This window comes from Dioscorea cayenensis, chromosome 4 (assembly GCF_009730915.1).
Source record: "Dioscorea cayenensis subsp. rotundata cultivar TDr96_F1 chromosome 4, TDr96_F1_v2_PseudoChromosome.rev07_lg8_w22 25.fasta, whole genome shotgun sequence".
NCBI lineage: Eukaryota > Viridiplantae > Streptophyta > Magnoliopsida > Dioscoreales > Dioscoreaceae > Dioscorea > Dioscorea cayenensis.
Window position 1 is genome coordinate 6,936,405 of NC_052474.1, and position 22,122 is coordinate 6,958,526.

Sequence of the window (22,122 nt, forward strand, 5' to 3'; positions counted from 1 at the left end):
AAGTTGCCTTGAGGCAGATAGGTGTTTCAAAGAGCCAAGGGTCCCTAAGCACTGAAGTAGAATTTGGGTTAATATCAATCATATTCAAATTAGATTTAATAGTGCCCAAATTCTTACATAAGGATTGAAAAAACCAAGAGCACTTAGGGGGAATTTTTAACTGACAGGGATTAACAGAACCATATTTGAGCTCTAAAATTTCCACCTAATAAGCTTTATCTTTATTAAGAAGCTTAAAGCTGCTTTTAGCCAGGTAAGCAGTGCGCAAATGCCTTAGACTCCTAATAGCTAACCCCCTATCAGGTTTATCAAGTATAGCTTTGTTCCAAGAAACAAGAGGAAGGCCACTTCCATTGCTATCATTATGCCAAAGAAAATTCCTAGCGATTTTAGAAAGCTTGTCCAGGATGGAATCCGGCGGGGAGTAGACTGCTAAAGTGTAGGAAGGAATGGTCATAAGAACACTATTAATCAGGATCACTTTGCCAGCTTGAGAGATATGAAGTTGTTTCCAAAAAGAGTTGAGATTCTAAAATCTAGAAACCAATGGAGTAAAATGAGAGATGGGTAATCTATTCGGAGAAATAGAAACACCCAAGTAGGTAAATGGGTAAGAGCCAATAGAAAAACTAAGGATCTGAGAAATGCTCTTTGAAATCCTAGGATTCAACCACTTAGGAAAATAAATAGCCGATTTATTGTGATTAGGATTCTGGCCAGTTAACCTAGAATAGATAGTTAAGCAGAGATTAAAATTTCTGGCAACTAGCTGAGAAGCTTTAGAGATAAGCCCCAAATCGTCTGCATACATCAAATGGTTAAAATTCATGGATAAACTCGAGTCAAAACCAGGAATCATCCCTAACTCGAGAGCACGTTTAAGAATAGCAATTAAGTTTTGAGAAACTAAGATAAATAAATAAGATGAAAGAGGATCTCCCTACCTAACTCCCCTAGAAGTCTTGATATAGCTACTCAGGTTACCGTTGATTAGAAAGGCACAAGTAGAAGTAGAAATGCAAGACTTAATCAAAGTAATCCATCGAGTTAGGAATTTCATTTTGGCTAATGTAGCAAGAATAACCTTCTAGCTGATAGTATCATAGGCCTTTGTAATATCAATCTTGACTATCATCCTAGGGGGGAAGCTATAATCATTATCAAGGTTGTGCATTACTTCCTGCAGGGTGATAATGTTATCAGCAGAGGATTTGCCATGAATAAAACCAGATTGTTCATTGCCGACAAGATTAGGGATAACGTTTTTTAAGCAATTGGCCAAAATCTTTGCAATAATTTTATAATAGACATTGTACAAAGAAATAGGCCGATAACTAGTAACACTCTTGGGATTATCAACTTTTGGAATAAGAGCAATAAAAGTGTGGCCCCGAGAGTTTGGCATATGCGCATGAACAAAAAAGTACTTGATAGCATTGTAAAGATCTTCATGAACGTCATTCCCAAAAAACTTATAAAAATCCATGTTAAAACCGTCTAGACCCAGGCTCTTGACAAGAGCAAGGGATATAAGCATTTTGAAAACCTCTGCCAAGATGACAAGTATGACCAAAATTTCACCATCTTAAGGAGAGACAGTAGAGCAAGTCATTGCGAAGGGTCCTAAGGATTTCAGGAAATGATAAATTGTTGGGATTAGACCACAAAGTTCTATAATGATCAAGAAATACCTGCTCAATATTCCCTCTATCAGAATTGACATCACTGTTTAAATCCCACATAAATTTGGATGCTGGGTCCAAAGGAGGTTACTCTGTCTAAGAAAAGCATTAAATCTATTATGAAGGCTAGGACAGGTGGACTCCAAGCAAGGGTCAACAGTTGCACTAGAGTGAGAGCTTTGAATTTGGGAATCAAGATCTGTAATAAGGGACTCAACCAATGGAATTCATACCACTATATCTCCACTCTACGAGACTACACCTAACCCTGCTGAGCTGGTGGGTAAAAAGCATGCATATAAGAGGCATGGGGTTTAAAGTTTAAGGCAGAACGAACAATATTGTGATATTTGACGTATTCTAACCAAAAGTTTTCAAAACAGAAAACCCTAACCTTAGGAAGAGACTGGGTCTGAGCTTAGATAAGCAGAGGGGAGTGGTTAGAACAAATTCTAGATAAATGCAAAATAGAGTAAGAGCTGAAAAAATGAGACTACTTGAGGTTAATAAGGCACTAATCTAGTTTGGCCCACCATCGAGCAGAGCTAGAACGACTGTTATACCAAGTAAAATCCGAACTAGTGAAATTCACATCAAGAAGAGAGTTTTTGGCAATAAAATCGTTTAAAAAAATGATTTACGAGCATAGTAAAAAACTACCTCCTTTGTGCTCGAACTAAGAACAAATAGTATTAAAATTACCCACCAAGCACCAAGGAAGGCTTAAAATAGAAATACAAGACAATTCTTTCCACAGTCTCCTCTGAATCCCAATTGACTGTCCGTTGTAGATAACAGACAGGATTTAGATACCAAAGAGATGAGAATAGAATACCAGATTAAGCGACGTCCTTGAAATGGCAATTAGAGTGATTAAACCTACCGAGCGCTTCCACAGGACAATGATACCACCTGAGAACCCAACATAAGGTATTGTTGTCCACACCCACAAGCATTTGAACTTAGAACAAAACTTCGAAGCTTATAGCTTGATAGCTCTAGTTTCGACTAAGCAAACAAAGCTTAGATTATGAACTTTAACAAGCTCTCTAATTCTATTAAGAGTGTTGATGTTGGTGAGGCCCTCTGCAATTGCAAGAAATCATATTAAGCTTGATCATGACAACCATCAACAAGAGAGAACGAAATAAACTCAAAAGAGAGTATGATGAAAAACAAATCATCTTGATGACAAGGAGGGTAACTGGGAGCTAGAGGAAATATTGTCTATCCTCCCCTTTTTATGTGAACTATTCGACAAGTTGGAACTTTGTCTGGCAAGAGCTTCCTTTCGAGGGGCCATCCTAGGCTTGGATTACCAACACAGTGTCCCCTTCTTCTTTATTAGTGTCCATCTCGCTTTCGACATCCCATCCTCCTTTTGTTGTTCATCGACAAACTCCATAGAGGACTTCCGTGGGGCATCCATGACTTTGTGAGCGATACTAGCATGGAGGGCATCGAACTCTCCACTCATGAAGTTGGGATTCTGTGAAAAAGAAGAGGATCTTTATTTTGACTTAGAGGGACAGTTTCATCGCAAAGAACCTTCTTCCCCTTGGATTAGCCGTTAAGGAAGAAGGGTTCCGTTGGAAATGAGGATCAATGTGGATCTCCCTAAGTAGAACATCTCTTGACATGATGGATAAGGTACCCTTCTGGCCATTGGAAGGTTCTGAAGGCTCCCTTGTCAGAGAAGAAAAGTCGCCACAAGTTTCAAGAAACCCGTCAACAGAATGCCCATCAGCTTTTTAAGATGCCCAAGGTGAAAAGGAGGGATGACCCCCTCGAGAACCCCCACGCTGCCTAAAGCTACTCCCACTACATGACGGACGGGACTGTTGCATGCATGGAAAAGGAGGAATTATGACCTTGGGCCATGTGTAAGTTAATAGTTGCCTGATCTTACATGGCTGTTGAGGCAAGCAGCACATACGAATCACGAGAACCATGATTCGAAGCACCACCACTACCCTTGCCTCACCGGCGACGGGAAACCATCATCAAAAGGCCAAATTCCCGGTCATCCAAAGATTCTCCACCAAGAGGAATCAGAGAACCGATAGGACCCTGATCCTCCATCATAACCTTCATTTGATCTTCGTGACCTTACGGTTGTTGAGAGACGGCCTTAGTTCTTGAAGCAGTTTTAACAGTTTGGTTCAAGATTGAAGAATGTCGAATTGGGCAAGAGGATTCCCCGTGGCCAATAATTCTACACTGGTAACAAAAGGTTGGAAGGCGTTCATACTGAACAACGATAAAGACACACCGATCATCATTACTAATCCAAAGCCTCTCCTAAGGGGTTGAGTGAGGTCAACCATTGGGTAAGTCAACAATAGAGACCTCACCCATTCCTTCCATCTATTCAATAGAATAGATCTGACAGCGTCCAGAGTTGGAGGTCTACAAAGGAATTTCCCATACAAAGCATTAGAAATTATTCCTCTGCACGGAGCCTTGCTTCATTGTTGATCTTAAAGAAGTATGTAACCAAAGTTTCTAATTTCTCCAACGCAGCTCCTTGAACCACCGGAGAGCCTTCTGCACGAACGTTTTTATTACCTGCAACGTCAGCCCAAGATCATCTTAGAAAGAAGCTAGACGGTGGAGCCGAAGGTCCACCAGGAAGATGAGAGGGCTTGAGTTTAACCCCACTTGCCATGGCAAGCAGGGTCAGGCTGAGCAAACGCTAGAAGAAAGACAAAGATTGCCGAAGAGGTGCAAAGGAGAAGAAGGGTGCTTCTGCTCACAACACTAGTTGTAAAAAGTTTTAATGGGGACTCCGTTATCAATATATCACTTGATCGTTTGTTGTATACTTGTATTTCATGGGGTTTGCTCTCAACTTCTTATGCACTTTCTTAACATGTGAAACGGAAGTACTTTGGAACTTATGTAGCGTGTCAATGATCCAACTTGTCGCTTGTATTTTTTGGACTATTTAGTTTACACAATCGAACTATTACAAGTCATTTATTGGAAAGCCTTCTGACATGTTGCACGCTTTGGAATTTTAAACGTGATTGGGATCACTTAGTTTGGATGATTGTGTGCATTTGAGCTATTATAAAATTTACTTTTAATATAAATATGAATAACTGCAAACCTGCCGCTGTTAAATCGGAAGAGATTTGAACCTTTTGGACTTGAAAGAGAAATGAAAAACTAATTTTTTTAATTATAAAAATCAAGAAATAAAATATGGATCCAAACAATATAAACAGAGAACTCCCATAACATAAAAGGAACATGAGGACTCTAAACTAGAAAAAAATAGCAACAAGCATTGAAACCTTGGGGTAAACCCCCAACAGGAGGTGGAGGGTGGAAGTAGCAGTTAGGGGCGCATGTTGCTAAATTTGAGTATCCTCGTTGCTGCTCCCAGAGGTGGTAAGGGCACTTGGGCTAGCGAGCAGAGACCCTGCAAAAGAGAGGTTGCGCTTGATCAAAGGGATGGAGTTATTACATATGTACGAAGAAACAAAAATGATGCTAGTTTTTAGACAAAAAAATAAATATTTTTTTAAAACCTATTTAAACTGCCATGTCTAATTTGAGGTGTTTATTTAAATGGTATAATCACCAAAATAGTCCATGTACTTTTCTTTCTCTTCCCTTTTGGTCCCTCTATTTAGAAATGCTCCCGACTAGTCCCTCTACTTTTGAAAATGTGCCCACTTAGAAAAAGCTCCCAACCAGTCCCTCTACTTTTAAAAATGTGCCCACTTAGAGGGACTAAGTGGGCACATTTCTAAAAGTAGAGGGACTAGTTGGGAGCATTTTTAACTAAATATGCACATTTTCAAAAGTAGAGGGACTAGTCGGGAGCATTTCTGAGTAGAGGGACCAAAAGGGAAGAGAGAGAAAAGTAGAGGGATCAAACCATTTCTTTATTTGAAATCACTTCTATTTAAATAAGGTATAATACCCTAGTTGGTCCCTCTACTTTTCTCTCTCTTCCCTTTTGGTCCCTCTACTCATAAATGCTCCCCACTAGTCCCTCTACTCTTGAAAATGACTCAACTTAGTCTCTCTACCCTTAATCTCTTCCCATCTAGTCCCTCTACTCTTGAAAATACAGTCACTAATTGGCCCATTTTAGAGTAAAAGGCACTAAATAGAACTATTTTCAAGAGTAGAGGAACTAGTTTGGAGTATTTTTGAGTAGAGAGACCAAAAAAAAGAGAAAAAAGGTAGATGAACCAATTAGAATATTATACCTTTTATAAGATGAAATGATACTTCTCTGAAATGGTTGAAATTTAATATCACTTTTAATAGTTTTAATATTCATTTTACATGTAGTCAAAAAAAATTTAAAAGTTTTGAGAAAATATAGTTTATATTAAATTTTACCTCCCCACTTTCAAAAAAATATTAAAAATATTAAAATGACACTTCTCTAATTCACAAATGAACATTTAAAGTGCGAAGAAGTCAATCCACTTCAATGATTTCACCCTCAGACAACCACCCTTGCAAACATGAGTTAATTTCACCACAAAATGACCCATTTCCCCCTAACAAAAGTGGTAAACCCTTTAAAATTTAGAAAGAAAAAAATATCCCCAATTCATAATTTTCTCAAAATTATAAAGCATTCTGACTTGACACTTGAGAGACAAGATATTCCATGAAACTCCAGGGATATAATTGCAAAAAAAAAAAAACCAAATGACAAGCCTTATTTTCGTCGTCACTATAAATACAAAGTGTGAGAGCTTCCAGAACCTCTACGCGGGCACCGGGAGCGAGAGAGAGAGAGAGAGAGATGGGCACCGTCGGCGAGGCGGGAGCGTCGTTGCCATCGTCGTCGGACGGAACGAAGCGGCGGGTGAGCTACTTCTACGAGCCGACCATCGGCGACTACTACTACAAGCAGGGCCACCCCATGAAGCCCCATCGAATCCGAATGGCCCATAACCTCATCGTCCACTACCGCCTCCACCGCCTCTTGGAGATCTGCCAACCATTCCCGGCCTCCACCGCCGATATGTGCCGTTTTCACTCCGAGGACTACGTCGACTTCCTCTCTTCCGTCACCCCCGAGATGCTCGCCTCCTTGTCTTCAGAAAATGCGGACACTTTCAAGCTCGACAATTCGGATTGCCCGGCTTTCGATGGCCTCTTCCAGTTCTGCCAGGCCTCGGCCGGAGGATCCCTCGGCGCCGCTGTTAAGCTCAACCGCGGTGACGCTGACATCGCCATTAACTGGGCTGGCGGCCTCCATCACGCCAAGAAGAGCGAGGCTTCTGGATTTTGCTATGTCAATGATATTGTGCTCGGAATCCTCGAGCTTCTCAAGCATCATGCGGTAAAACCTTGGGATTCTATACCTCTGATTCATGCCGCTGCTTTACTTGGGTTTCTTTCTCTGAAATTATCGCCGCCCTAGCTAGTTTATTGATTTTAGGGTTTCTAGACATTCCGTGTTTACTAATAGGAATCGGCTTGTTATGCATACACGCTAGGAATCACTATAAAGTGAAAGAAATTAGTCTAATGATTGAAATGCCATTGCAAGTTGTGGTTTTTTTTTGGGTTTCTAACAGTGGTAGTAGGCAATTAATGGAGGGTGATGGTCTGGGCCAGTAGTTGCAGATATGAGAATGTTCTAACAACATGTTCTAACTATGAACTGTCTTGGAGTGTTGGGATGCGATTAGCATGAGGTAAAGGAATAGGAATGTGTAATGTTATTGATTGAGGTACACTGCACACACATATATATGGCTTATGGGACTTGAGATAGTTTATTGTTAGAATAAAGATAATATCTTAGTTTTTTTTTTTACCTGATCTGACTATCCTAAACTAACATAGAATTATATATGGCTTTTTGGTTCAATTGGTGACAATTATGCACATTGAGGTGATTGATAGAAGCTTTAGTTGATGAGGAAAATTAAGGTGATTGATCACAGACAATCAGTTCTTGACACAATTTTTAATTTTGTACAAAAATTTAGGGATGGTAATTAATATTCACTACCCTTTGGATGATTAAGAAAATAAAAAATTTCATCTATTTTTTTCACATGAAACTACCAGTTGAAAATGCAAGCTCTTTAATTAGTTTAATTTTTAGGTGGCTCTAGTTTATGGGTTTTAGGGAGCTTAGAGGTCTTTCTTTATCATTAGCTCTATCTGTAAGTGAGCTCTTCATCTCTAACGGTTATCTTTATTGTCTAAATTTCATAATTAGTATCTATTTTTAATTCATGTGTTTACATTTTTGTTACTAATGATTTTCTCACTTTATCTGGTTTATTGGGCAGCGCGTGTTGTATGTTGATATTGATATCCATCATGGAGACGGAGTTGAAGAGGCTTTCTATACAACTGACCGTGTCATGACTGTTTCTTTCCATAAATATGGGAACTTCTTCCCAGGTAGTGGTGACATCAGAAGTATTGGGTGTGATGAAGGAAAATACTATGCGATGAATGTCCCGCTAAGTGAGGGAATGAATGATGATAGCTTCAGGGGATTATTCAGGCCTATCATTCAGAAAGTTATGGAGGTTTACCAGCCTGGGGCAGTTGTTCTTCAATGTGGTGCAGATTCATTAGCTGGAGATAGAATTGGTTGTTTCAACTTGACATTGAAGGGGCATGCAGATTGTCTACAATTTCTTAGATCTTTCAATGTGCCTCTGATGGTCTTGGGAGGTGGAGGTTATACAATGCGGAATGTTGCCCGTTGCTGGTGCTATGAGGTCTGTTGTATTTTTCTTGCCGCTTTATATGCATATTTATTCAAATACACTTATTGATGTTGCATGAGTTTGCTTCGCAATTAATACTGAATGTTACCTTGGAACAGACAGCAGTTGCAGTTGGAGTAGAGCCTGAGAATAAGTTGCCTTACAATGAATATTATGAATACTTTGGCCCTGACTATACCCTTCATATTGAACCAAAGAAAACAGTGAATAAGAACTCTGCTCGGTATCTGGAGGCACTTAAGTAAGTACAATTATTTAAATGTTTTTACTTTAGAGGTAAATTTTAGTTATACAGATTTGAGTTTTATCCATATTCCTCGTCTGTATTTTTCCTTTCTATGCTCCAATTAAGTAATGTTATCGTAGAACTTCCTAGTTTATAAAACGCTTGCACTTTCGATAGGGATATTTGAATCTTACTCATGTCTAGGACCTTATAGGTGGGTGTTGATATCAAAATATATATCTATCTCATATATCTAACTCATGAGAGTATTGAGTGTGTATTATAGATATTATAGCTTAGTTAATATATATATATATACATATATATATTTAAAATCATAAAAATTAAAATTTAAGGATTCAAAATATTTAGGAAGATAAGGTAAAGATAAGAAAGACGTGTGAAAATTTAAAAAGATAGGAAGAAAATAAAATAAACATAACATATGAAGCTTTTAAAAACATACATAAAAGATAAGATATATTAAAAAACAATGAAATTGTAAGAGGGAAACAATGAAAAATGAAGAAAAGTTCCGCAAAAAGAATAGCGGAGATCAGGAGATGTGGTATTAAGAAAATAAAAATTCTTTTACCATATATATCATGGGGAAACGTAGCCTTGCATGCCTCCCATGTGTTACTCAATGTACGTTGCGCCTGATTCATGATAAGGCATAAATTATTTTTAACCATATGTATTGTGGTAGGTTGTTATTGGGACATGTAGTCTTGACGTATGTTCGACGTGTCACATATCTATGAGTTTGTGGATATGGTGTACCTAACATTAAATTGTGAATGGATTTCTTGCCGCCATATCTCTATATGTGGATACGGATATTTTTATGAGATATGTCAAAGTAGGATCATGTGAGGAACATGTAACGGTAGCATGCCACCCCATTATGGTTTGACGGGATACGGTGCCCCTGAGTTATGGGTCAATTTAATCAAGTGCCTCGGTGATACAAGTGAGACCTTCCACTTGATAATGCATGGAAGGAACTTCTCTTGTTTAATTAATAATAAAAATCCAATCTTCAGCTTCATTTACTGCCTTTTAATGTGTCAAAATATGACATCAATCATGCAATAAGATTTTGCTCTCTCTTCCTTGAAAGCATACACATGTAATCTCCTCTTGAATTCCCTGATTGTTCCTTGTTCCTCGATTGGTTTGATTGTAATGCTTGATATTTGGGACTTTATCCTTCTTGTTAAATAGTCAAGGATAATAACTGTACCTTCTTTTGTTGCCATTTATGTATTTTGTGGCTTACTTGACGGCTTACATTTTTAGGAACACGCTACTCGAGCGTATTACAAAAAAGCAACATGTCCCAAGTGTGCAATTTCAAGAAAGACCCCCAGATACAGATTCCCCTGTTCAGGTGGTTCTTTGTTTGAAGTAAATTGATTCCACCTCATTTTTTCCTTGTACTTGAATAATATTGATTTTTCATCATGAAATGTAGGAAGAAGAGGCTGAGGATTCTAGAAATAATATTGGTCCATTATGGAATGGTGATCCTTATGATTCTGAACCTGAACAAGGTTGATCAATTCATGCTGATTCTGACAGGCAGGTTACTACTTAACACTTCAATTATTTAATTTTATTTTATTTTATTTTTGAAAAAATTACCATGCCAGATTCAATTCTTATGAATGAAAACCTATTCTTTGTCATTCTTTTATGTGGCCTTTTGCCATTCTCAAATCATTTGTATAGTTCATTTCTGTTGTATACAGTAGCAGAATGGTGGCCAAGAGGAACGAGGAGATGGCATTAGTTTGGAGACTCTTGCTTCTAACTTGCCTTAGTTTTTTTGTTCAGGAGTATCTTCCACTATATACTGATTATCACGGCCTAAGAAACAGTTCAAGAAACAAAAAAGCCTCTGTAACTACTTGGTTAGCTTGAATTTTAGTTGCAAACTGTTGTACAGATAATCTTTGGATAGGGCTATAAGTGAACAAGGCTGACTTAAAAACCTGTCTGGGGCCTACATTTTCCCGACAGTAGCATTGGCTGAGCTCGGCCTGAGCCTCAGCTGGCTCATTTTTTGGATTCATTGAATACTTCAAAATTATGAAGATCTTAGTATATCCGTGTTCTTATTGATCTTACTTTCATTCAATCCTTTGATTAATTTCAAATTTATCCAATCTTCGGTTAGTATCTGGATTGTTTTCTTACATCTAACTATCTCAATGCTTTCTCATACCCCTGTTTTAATCTGACAATAGAGCTTGCACCTTAAATATCCATCTGACCTGTAATCCTTTTTTTTTTTTTTGAAGTATAAGTATGTACTGTTTAAATTCCACAAATTATTTTATCTGAACTCTATATTTGTTTCATTATGTCAAAACTAATAAATTTTCCATTTACAATTGATGCAGAACTGGAGTGCTAACTGGAAGCTGCAGAACAGTAAAATCTCTTGTCAGGCATTTCTGTCAGGCTGTCTTTCTTGGACAAACTGCTTGTCCATGTTTAGTCCAATTTTGAATTTTTCTTTTTCTTGAGCAAACATGAACTTGCATATATGTTTGAGTCAACCAAAAAAAGAGATACAGCCTATCTCCCTAAATTTGCAATTTTCCTTAACAAACATAAAAGAAAAGGACAGCTCTGTGTTGTTTTTTACATGTTATCATGTTGAAAACATGTAGAATGGTTTTGCAATCACAGGCATGGATAGGGTTTCTTTGATGAACATTATCAGAGGCATGATCTTTGATTAGATGAGGAAATTAGTGGTCATATCTGAATATGATCAACTTTTGCGGCTGTGTCCCTTCTTGCAAGGGCTTTGTTTGACTAACCAAAAGATGACAGAATTCTACCTCACTGATTCCCTTGTAACTGATTTCACTCAGAATTGGTTTGAACTTTGTGATTGTGTTAATTGTGTTAACAATCAAGGATTGTGTGGATAGCAGCAAATGGGTGGAGTGCCTGCGCAATGTGCATTGTGATGATGATTCCAATTAATTTAAGAAATTATTTATCAGCTGAATAACATTTCTTATAACATGCCAAGTTATGTAATGCATTTAATTACATTATACATATCTATTTGTAAAAAATGTCAACCAAACCCAAACTGAATAATTCATCTTTAAATTATAATCCTCAGCAGAAATTGCAATGTAATCTGGATTAGTTCTGGGACCATAAAGGTTTGTTGATGTCACAGACCAGCATCTCAAAGCATCAAAAGAGTATTCTTCTGATCAGAAAAAATAAAAACCAAAATTTTACTTGATACATTATCATGAATGGTTACAAAGATTAACACGAAGACATCTATAGATATCTTGGTGAAGTATTAATCAAGCAGACAGATGCTCAGAAGTAAAAAGACAAGGAAAAGAATATTGGAGCCCAGCATTCTATTGCCATCCAAAAACTTGAGACTCAGGTCCCCAGTAACCAGAATAGAGAACAGTTGCGGAGCATGTATTCAATTTTTTATCACTGCAGCATGTGCAGATCAATAGAAAAAATCTGCACAAAAGAGTGTAAAGAAATTTAATAAGAGCCAAATACATAACGAAATAATGAAAAGATAAATAGCCACCATTCTTACCATGGAAATAATTACTTGGTAGTTTCACTTGCATCATCAGAAAAGTAACGACGATCCTGCATTGTGAGTTCACCTGTTATGAAGCTGCATGGAAGTAGTCAAGAATGGTTTTCCTTTTCAAAGATGGAGGAGGATTCAAAACTGAAGATGGGCTACTCAATGCTGCTTTTTGTGTCATTAGTGCTTCATTTTCCTCCATTTGATTCCTTTTCTTTCCAGATTCTGGAGTAGAGAACTGAAGTTCCTTCAATTGAATTGGGGAGGATGGTTCTGTTGTTTGCTCCATGGAGCAGGTGTTATCAGTTACTTCCTTCAAGACTGTTGCTGGATCATTCATGACCAATCTTCTGCACCTCTTTATCCTTGGGGCATTAGCTACAACTCTCTTCCGAAGAGAAGTTGGAGACTTTGAGCTTATACAACCCCCCCTCTTCATATTCCAGACTCGAACCTGCATGATTGAAGTGAATTAATTAGATCAAATCGAAGAACAGTGTTCCCTTATGCAAGGATGATACAGTCATCAGGTTGAGTCATGAGGACCAGTTTCAGCACATACAATAAACCAACAATTGGGTTCAGAACAGAGAGCAAACTAACCTTGGAATCATCTGCAGAGGTAACTAGTTTTCCGATCTCTGATGAACACCTGAAAGATTTCAAGGCATCATCAGTTAATGTTTGATGAATCAAGAAGCCAAAAAGGGAAGAGACTCTCTTCTTTAGCAGCAGAATGATTACCAATCTACTGCAGTAACTTCCCCTTCATGACCCTCCAATTTGACTGGGATCCCTTCAGGCTTGTTAACCTGATTTTAGATGGAGTTATAAATTTGAAATAGTTTGATGAGAGTAAGCATGAGGATTGTTGCTCAAACAGGAAAAGTGAAGTACCCGCCAGATATATGCATTGCCATCACTGGAGCCAGAAAGCAAATGAGCTCCATCAGGACTGAGCGCAGACTGCAACCATTTCAGAAACATTTAGCAAGCAACACTAAACATCAGAAACTCAAGCTACCAAAGGAAAGATTAACTCAACCAACCTTGACATAAAATGTGTCAATTTTGCTACCAGAAAAAACTTTTGTGGCTCCTTTGTTGAGATGGAGGACCTCATACAAGTAAATCCTAATAATAAAATGTTACTGAGAAAGATGAGTATAATAAAGCAGAGTGAAGTGATATCAGGAAAAACTTTGAATATGTAACATCCTGAAGTACCTATGGTCCATGCAAGAAGCCGTGATAAATGCCCCATGTGAATCTTGCGATAAGGACGAAATACCATGGGATGGTGTATCCTTCAGAGACAGAAAAAACCAAGATGCAGAAAACTTTAGTAATTGGAAGTTCTAAATGCCAAGTATATGATTCCCTTGCCTTACCTTTTCAGCAGAAGGTTTATTTTGAGGGCAAGCTTGGGCCACAGCAGAGCTTAAGTTGCGAGTATCCCAGAATTTCACAATGCTGATATGCAGGAGGACAATGGTAAGAATAAGGGCGAGTAAATCATTAATGGAAATCCTAATATCATTAAGATTTTCTAAGTAAAAGATTCAGGTAATTGAAAAATTAGTATTGCATACTGCATACCCCAAAGCACATAAACAAATTGAAGGAAGAATGAATAGCAGATAGCTCTTACCTGTTCAGTGCCCCGCCAGTGGCAATTGAAAGAGAATCCTTAAGACAGAGCACTGAAGTAATGCTCATTGGAGACGCCTAGAAAAGAGAAGCCATAGTAGACAATAAGCCTGGGTAATTAAAACAACAAATCAAAAGGAAGATGACTGTGAAGCCTTACTCGAGGAGCCCTTTTTCTTCTAAAGGAATTACAAGTACGGGACTTTATTGGAACAGTAGACACTTCTTTGTTAAAACCATGAGCTCCTGAGACAACATCAACAGGCCTGAGAGAATAGATGTTTTCAGCCTCAGCTTCAACCACAGAATTAAACTAGCCTGGAAACATTATGGAAGCGAATAAATTTTAGACATCAACTGGTTCAGAGGTTATACAATAAGCGTGTTTCCCCATTTCTTGTGGATGTTGGGTTACATCTGAGATCCCATAGGGCAAAAGATCCATCTCTAGAGCCAGAAACAATGATGTCTGTTTCAAGCAGCAAGAAAGAATTCAATTGCCAAATAATTTCAACTTTTTCTAACAGAACATAAATTATAAAAGTACATGCAGCACCACACCAGGATTAGATGCATGAGGTGAGATGGATTTTACACTGCCAGTGTGTCCTCCCAAGATTCCCATGCATTTCCTGTTCTCAGCATTCCATAGTTTTATCTGGCAAAATTTTCCATGGTGAGCTCTTAAAACATAGAAATCAAAGTATAGCTGGAGAAAGCACAGCACGCATGAAGTATTAGGTCGGCATTTTACTTAGTGCGCACAACTACAAACCCAGTCTGAAACTTACAGATTGATCACCAGAAGCGGTCACAATATGGCTGTCATCCTGCGGAAAAAAGAGACAACATTGCACATAAGTAACTCCTTGGTTATATATCTATGCATGTGTGTGTGTAGGTGAAAAGGAGTACCACCTACTGCTACAGAAATTTTACAGGGATATCATACTACAAATCACTCCCATGTTTATCAAATTCTATTGTAATGATCCAGCAATAGTGCAGGATGCATATACATGAAATTTGCTATCTTCTTTACTGGCAAGAACAATAAAATACTCGGGAAGGGAGGGGAAGGAACACAAATTAAGGTACATGCACAAAAAAAAGTGAAACCTCAGTAAGAGGAGCTTGTAGTAGAAGTTACCTTTATCCAGCATACATCAAAAATAGCATTAGTGTGCGCAATCCAATCAAAAACCCTAGCTTGTCCTGTTACAAACATGATTAAAAAGAAAAAAATAAGAAGAAAAACTCAACATTTACAGAAACACAAAGAAGCAAGTAGTCCACCCAACAGACACCTGATTTCTCCATGCAAGATGCGACCGAAGGGAGACATTGGCGTGTGTCATACAAGCTAACAAACCCATCCTCATCACCAACTGCAAGAAAATGAGAATTTCCACTCATCTGCACATAAAAAACACAAAGAAGATAAATACACGAAATGGAAATCAACTATTCAAAGATAAAAAAACCCTAGAATCAACTAAATCCATACAAGACCTTGCAGAAGGAGACGACGAGGGGGATAGACATAAGGCCTTGATGCTCGATTGCCACCGCACCACCAGCACCAGGCTCAGATGAGAGGAAACCTAAATAAGGCCTCCGATTCACTGTACAAGGGAAAGAGATCAATCAGGGAACACCAAGCTAGAAAACACAGCAAAAAAATCATAAACCCTAGTACCTCGGAAGCCATCGATCTCTCTCCTGACGACGTCTCCGAAGAAAGTGGAGGAATTGAGAATCGATCTCTGCATCTCTGTGGATGGATCAAAGCGGAGGAGGAGGAGAGAAGAGGATTGAGGGCTTGGAGTTCTTCAGGGTTTCGCGGGCGATGGTTTTGAGCTGGAATGCAGGATGGCGGGAAAGAGGTTTGTTTCATTTGTTGGAGCGGGAAAGCCCTTGAAATTTATTCGACGGCTCTGATTGCTTGATGATCAATTGTTTTCATCGGGATCTGCATTTTAATTTATTTTATTATTATTATTTTTTTGGAAAATTGCTTTTGTACCGCTGAATAAGGTAATTGGATTAAAACTCATATTTGTTTATATAACCTCTCAAAATTTTCAATTTGTTTTTTTATCAGTATAGGTCAAAGAATAAGGCATTTTAAATATTTGTATCAATATTTGCTTATATAATTTTTTTTAACTATGTAAAATATTCTCTCCGTTCCTTTTTATCTATCGTAAATCCTTGTTCCTTTTTATCTGTCGTTTTCTAATATCAAGAAATTTATTTATTTTTTTTCTAAAATTACCTTAGCATTTTATTCAATTTTTTTTTGAATTAAATATGAGAGAGAATTGTAAGATATAAATTAGGGATAATTTTGGAAAGAGAACTATTTTTTTATAAAAATTTATGAAATAACTAAATTTATTGATATGTGAGATTCGGTTATTCACGACACATAAAAAAGAACAAAAGGAGTAACAATTATCAACACAACCCTTGCTTTAACTGTTTTATTGAGACAAAAGTTTAAATGAGTTCAGATCATAGAAGCATGGATTCACACAAAACTAATATAATGAATTAATTTATGATTTTGTAGGCGTACATATGCAAACACCACAATGGCCTTTGCTTTTCTTTTCTTGAAAAATTGGTTATTAAATCACTAATATCTTTTTTTCAACAAAGATATAAATATAACCATGGCCTAAGAATGGAGCATTGCTTTGTTGATCATCGTATCACTCTCCAAAAGTTTCAGCAAAAGTATCACCTCCTCATACTGATCATGAGAACTTTGATCAGCAAAGAACATGGTGATAGTCCCATTTATCTCTACAAAACTCCAACCAGGGGCCTTCTTCAATCCTAAAGTCTTCATCTGTGCCAATGTATCTCCCACACCATCCCATCGGTTCATTGCTGCGTAACTGTGAGCTAATTGCACATAGCTCCCTGCTGTCTGAGGCTTCAAATCGATGATTTCCTGCGCAATCTCTTCTGCAAGTCTTGCATGTCCATGCTGCCTACAAGCATCAAGAACTATACCGAGAACATCAGCATTGGCTTGCGGCAACATTGTTCTAGTGAAACTTGCTGCGGCTTCTACTCGTCCAGCCTTGCAGAGCAAATCAATAATGCAGGCCCAGTGCTCAAGCCTCGGGTCTATGCTGAAATCATCTTGCATTGATCTGAATATTTGCAATCCCTCAGAAATAAGTCCTGCATGATTGCAAGCTGAAAGCACGGATAGGAATATAACATGGTTTGGCATAATCCCTGTTTGGAGAAAATCAGAATACAGACTAATAGCAGCCTCTCCCATTCCATGATTTCCGTATCCCTCGATGATTGCACACCATGCAACCAAATCTTTGTAATGCATCAAAGAGAAGCATTTGTTTGCTGACTGCAAATCACCGCCTTTGGAATACATGTCTATCAAAGATGTACTGATTGAGATAAATTGGTCCAGTCCATGTTTAATCGTTGAACAGTGGACTGACATACCGAGGTGCAAAGCCCCCCAAGAGGCGCAAACATGAAGAAGTGAAACCATAGTGATTGAATCAGGCCTCTCGGCAGACAATCTCAGTCTCTTGAAAAGAGAGAATACCATAGCCAAGTGCCTGTTCTGTGCACAGCCTGAGATTATTGCATTCCATGACACCAAATCTCGGTAAGGCATCATCTCAAATACATACTGCACTGTACTTAGATGACCACCACATTTAGCGTACATTGTAATTAGGGCGTTCCATGCATGTACATCCAATGTCAAATAGTGCCTTATTATGAAACCATGTACAGATGAGCCTACATTGAGCAAACCAAGCTGTGAGCAAGCTGCCAAGACACAAGCAATGGTTGTCGTTGCTGGCATCACACTGGACTTTACCATCTCATGGAAAACAACCAGTGCTTTGTCTGCCCCATCATTTTGAGTTAAACCTGATATCATGGCGGTCCATGCAACAACATCCCTGTCAGAGACTCGATCGAACAGCAGAAACGCAACCTTCCAGCTCCTGAATTTCAAGTACATACTTACAAGAGCAGTATCCACAAAGACATCGGTTTGGAAGCCAGAGACTATCACCTGAGCGTGAACTACCTCTCCCGCTTGGACAAATGCATCTCCGCTGTTTGTGACAGAGGAGACCATGGAAACATATGTTTGATGATTCGGTTCTATTTTCTCAAATCTCATTCTATCAAACAAGAACATGCATTCTCTAAAGCCACTGCTGCAGCCCTGTGAGTAACCAGTAATCAAAGAGTTCCACGACACAATATCCTTCAGAGGCATTGAATCAAACAACTTGCGAGCAAGCTCTACTCTTCCCAATTTCGCATACACATTCATCAAAGAATTGGCTAGGATGATATCCATCTCCAATCCACATCGTATTGTGAATCCATGCAAGCAATGCAAGTGGTTTGATCGTGAGATTCCGGAGAGCAAGCTAAGTATAGTGACTGCATTGGGCTCTATCCCCAGGCGGCGCATTTGATTGAACATATGGAAGGCTGTCTCAGCATCGCCCGAGGACGAATAACAACCAACGATGGCGGACCAAGGAACGACATCTCTTGTAGTCATTCCGTCGAACACCTTACGAGCACTAAGAACGTCCCCATATTTGGCATACATGTGGACAAGTGAGGAAAGCGATGTATGCGTCCGAAGCGTACCCATGGACGATGGCATTCTGGTGGAGCAAGACACTGGCGGAGAGGAGGCCGAGATTGGCGCAGGCTTTGATCAACGGAGGGAAAGCTTGAGGACATGGTGGAATGGAACGGAGGAGCGTGGAAGCGTAGGAGAGAAGAAGGCGGATTTGGTTGCATGACCTAAGGCCGGAGGTGGCGGCGGCGTCGGCGAAGCTGGGTGGCCGGAGAGAGGGTAGTGATGAGGGATTTATCGGGGAAACGAGGTTCCTTTCGTTCATAGGATGAACCGAAGCGTGGTTTGCCTTCAAATTTCGGATTCGGACTCATTTTCTGCGACCCGTTAATACAATTTGGATCCGAATAAACACGGCTCAATTAATATATAGATTTGGTGGACCTAAAAGTGATGGTTAAATGGTATTTAGTTACGTTTCTATGATTATTTGATTAATACCAACAAAAAGGGTGCTAAGATGTGTCACTTCCCAACACAATCGGTGACATCAACAGAACGCCCACATAAATATTGGGAAACGAGACCCACATGATATACAAAACCTCAAATAAATTTAACTACTCGTGACAAACAAATAACACAACATTCACATAACGATTATAGCAATACTACAAGATTCAATAATAAAGATACATGATAAGTTCATATTTGGATTCTACAAGATTCTAAAGATCCTATACAAAAAAATATAATAGTTCAACATCATAATACTAGAGAATGACTGACATACATCAACATAAATGAGGACTGCGTTAATTGTCTGCTAGTCTATTGATAAAATAATATATTGCTGCCGATATAAGAGTAAACACAGAATTTTCAAGCAATACATGTGACAACTATTATTTATCAATCATGCTTACCATTTACCAAGGTAATAAATAAAATTTTTTCAAAAGAATGGATAAAAAGCGATATTTCAATCTTTCACGTAAACAAAGTGAAACACACTAAAATTATCAAAATAGCTAGAATTGTGACAACATTCGAGTAATTTCATAATTTAACTATCGCATAAAATATTAAAATTTAAAAGTGAAAATAAATATTGATAAAAACAAGAAGAAGAAGTGAAATTGAGATGACGACAATGGAGAAAAAGTGTATATTGATTTTTTTGTTTTACCATAAGCATTTACAAGAGGACATATACTATACAAGTTTGTAATCTAAATCCCCGTAATTATACTAATTACAATCAATCAATCAATCCCACTCAATAAAATCCCAATCAATCATACAATCAATCTCAATATTTGTGTGATATTAACATTCTCCCCTCAAACTCAAGGTGGTAATGTAGATGATAACTTGAGTTTGGAGACAAGATCATGAAAGCGTCGAGGAGGATGTGCTTTAGTAAAGATATCGGCAGTTTGAGATTATGAAGAAGTAGGAACAAGTTGTATAGTGCCCTTGACGAACATGATGTCGCACAAGATGACAATCAATCTCAATATGTTTGGACCGTTCATAGAAGACATCATTATGAGCAATCTGGATAGCACTATGATTGTCACAAAAAATGGGAACTGCTAAAAGATAAAGAGACACACATATTGGAGAAGCCATCGCAACCAAAGGAGCTCAGATGTAGTGTCGGGCAAGGGCTCAATATTCTACTTCAATGCTAGAGCGAGAGACTATTGTTTGCTTCTTGCTTCGCCATGAAATGAGAGATATACCAAGAAAGAAACAATATCCAGTATTGGATCGACAATCAGTAGGATCTTCAGCCCAACCAGCATCTGAATATCCTTGCAATTCTAATGGAGATGAATGAGAGAAATGGAGACCATGAAATAGAGTGCCTTTGATGTAACGAAGTATTCCAAGGACCGCAGAAAAGTGAGTACTACGAGGTGCAGACATGAATTGACTCACTATATGAACAACGTGTGCGATATCTAGTCTAAAGACAATGAGATAGATCAAATTGCCAACTATCTGACGATAGAGCGTACCATCACTTAGAAGGGTTCCATTAGTAGCACTGAGACAAAGATTGGGTTCAAGAGGGGTGCTAGAGATTTTAATATCAGTGATGGCAGTATGAGAGATGAGATCAGTGGCATATTTTGCTTGTGACAAATGAAAGCCAGAAATCATTAGATGAGACTTCAAGACCCAAAAAATAGCTCAAATTACCCAAGTTTTTCATCTCAAACTGTTGGTGAAGATATGATTGAAGAGTAGAGATACCATGAGTGTCATCTCGTAATATGATCATGTCATCAACATATAGAAGAAGAAGACGAGTATATCCTTGAGTTGTTATGTGGAGAAATAGAGCATGGTCATAAGAACTGGACTGAAAACCAAGAGAGCCAATAGTGGAGCTGAATTTGGCAAACCATGCTCGAGGGGCTTGTTTGAGGCCATATAAAACTTTGTGAAGATAACAAACCTTATTAGGCATATGATCATAGCAAGGCGGAGGTTGCATGTATACTTCTTCTGTAAGGTCACCATTGAGGTAGGCATTTTTCACATCCATTTGTAATAATTGCCATCATTTACTAGCTGGCACTACAATTAGACTACGAACTGAAGTGAGGTGGGCAATAGGAGTGAATGTTTCTTCATAATCTTTATCATTGGTGACCCAAGAGACTAGTCGTTCAATGAAGACATCATCATCTTCATCCTTTTTCTTGATAGGCTTGGATATCTCTCCAGTAATAATGCGCCACAGGAGTCTCCCCTTTATAAAACTGCACATTTTCTCAGTCCACAGTTCATAATTAGATCCATCAAAAGTAAAATTTATAGGGTTAAGAATGTATTGAGGAAGTTTAGAAGATTCCATTGGAGAGAAAATAATAATAATAATAAGAAAACCTGTCTTTATAGCTCTGATACCATGATAAAATCAAGAAGAAGAACAGAAATTGAGATGAAGACAATGGAGAGAAGTGTATATTGATTTTCTGTTTTGCCATAAGCATTTACAAGAGGATATATACTATACAAGTTTGTAATCTAAATCTCCATAATTATGCTAATTACAATCAATCAATCAATCCTACAATCAATCCCAATATTTGTGTGATATTAACAAGTATGAATATTTAATATTTAAAAAATGCTAGACCAAGATAGTTCTCAATATTTCCAAGATCTACAATATTAGTGCTTTTACATTTGTGGAGGTATATATATATATCAAAATAATTGGCTATGTGTCTCAAAAGCCTATTGGTATACCACATACATATATATATATATACATACATACATATGCATATATATATACACATAGGATTGTATAGAAATATTTGTATATAAAAAAATTTTTGAAAGTTCAAAATCTCTCTAAATGTACCTTAAGTCTACTAATACCCAAATTTTGGCATTATTCAGCACAAGATATATACCTGTAGTACATAGAATCCACAACCCAATAGAAATTCAGATATCAGAAATTCTCAAGCTCAAATAAAACCCATCATATAACTATGGCCTTCTAAATGCTAGCAACACCCTTATTAGGAAAACTCCAAGAACTCATACAAGTTTTCATTATCCACACATTCTTTAGCAATTTATCAACATAAATTGAAACA

At 38.0% G+C, this 22,122-nt stretch overlaps 3 protein-coding genes and 1 pseudogene across 4 annotated transcripts; 1 reads left to right on the plus strand and 3 right to left on the minus strand.

Annotated features, from left to right (window-relative positions):
* Positions 1-6,438: 6,438 nt before the first annotated feature.
* LOC120258167 (histone deacetylase 6-like) lies at positions 6,439-11,504 on the plus strand. Of its 2 annotated transcripts, none has more exons than XM_039265520.1 (6): positions 6,439-7,002; positions 7,967-8,407; positions 8,515-8,657; positions 9,945-10,035; positions 10,120-10,230; positions 11,051-11,504. In XM_039265520.1, exons 1-5 carry the CDS (start codon positions 6,460-6,462, stop codon positions 10,201-10,203), a joined length of 1,302 nt encoding a protein of 433 aa, XP_039121454.1. In that variant the 5' UTR covers positions 6,439-6,459; the 3' UTR covers positions 10,204-10,230; positions 11,051-11,504. The 2 variants fall into 2 exon arrangements, with proteins under 2 accessions (XP_039121454.1, XP_039121453.1); XM_039265519.1 differs by having other exon boundaries at positions 10,120-10,226.
* A 321-nt stretch (positions 11,505-11,825) lies between these two features.
* LOC120259202 (denticleless protein homolog A) lies at positions 11,826-15,712 on the minus strand. Its single transcript, XM_039266760.1, has 17 exons — positions 15,590-15,712; positions 15,403-15,515; positions 15,198-15,306; positions 15,041-15,105; positions 14,682-14,720; positions 14,452-14,548; positions 14,266-14,359; positions 14,051-14,156; positions 13,892-13,968; positions 13,632-13,713; positions 13,468-13,547; positions 13,290-13,374; positions 13,138-13,206; positions 12,985-13,052; positions 12,844-12,892; positions 12,244-12,694; positions 11,826-12,161 (listed from the first exon to the last, which is right to left on the minus strand). Exons 1-16 carry the CDS (start codon positions 15,660-15,662, stop codon positions 12,320-12,322), a joined length of 1,581 nt encoding a protein of 526 aa, XP_039122694.1. The 5' UTR covers positions 15,663-15,712; the 3' UTR covers positions 11,826-12,161; positions 12,244-12,319.
* A 667-nt stretch (positions 15,713-16,379) lies between these two features.
* LOC120258107 (pentatricopeptide repeat-containing protein At4g04370-like) lies at positions 16,380-18,864 on the minus strand. The gene is given in 2 exon segments (XM_039265452.1): positions 16,380-18,535; positions 18,537-18,864. Coding segments are annotated over 2 exon segments (2,244 nt in total). The 5' UTR covers positions 18,819-18,864; the 3' UTR covers positions 16,380-16,573.
* Positions 18,865-19,912: 1,048 nt separating this feature from the next.
* LOC120258625 lies at positions 19,913-21,053 on the minus strand (annotated as a pseudogene).
* Positions 21,054-22,122: the final 1,069 nt, after the last annotated feature.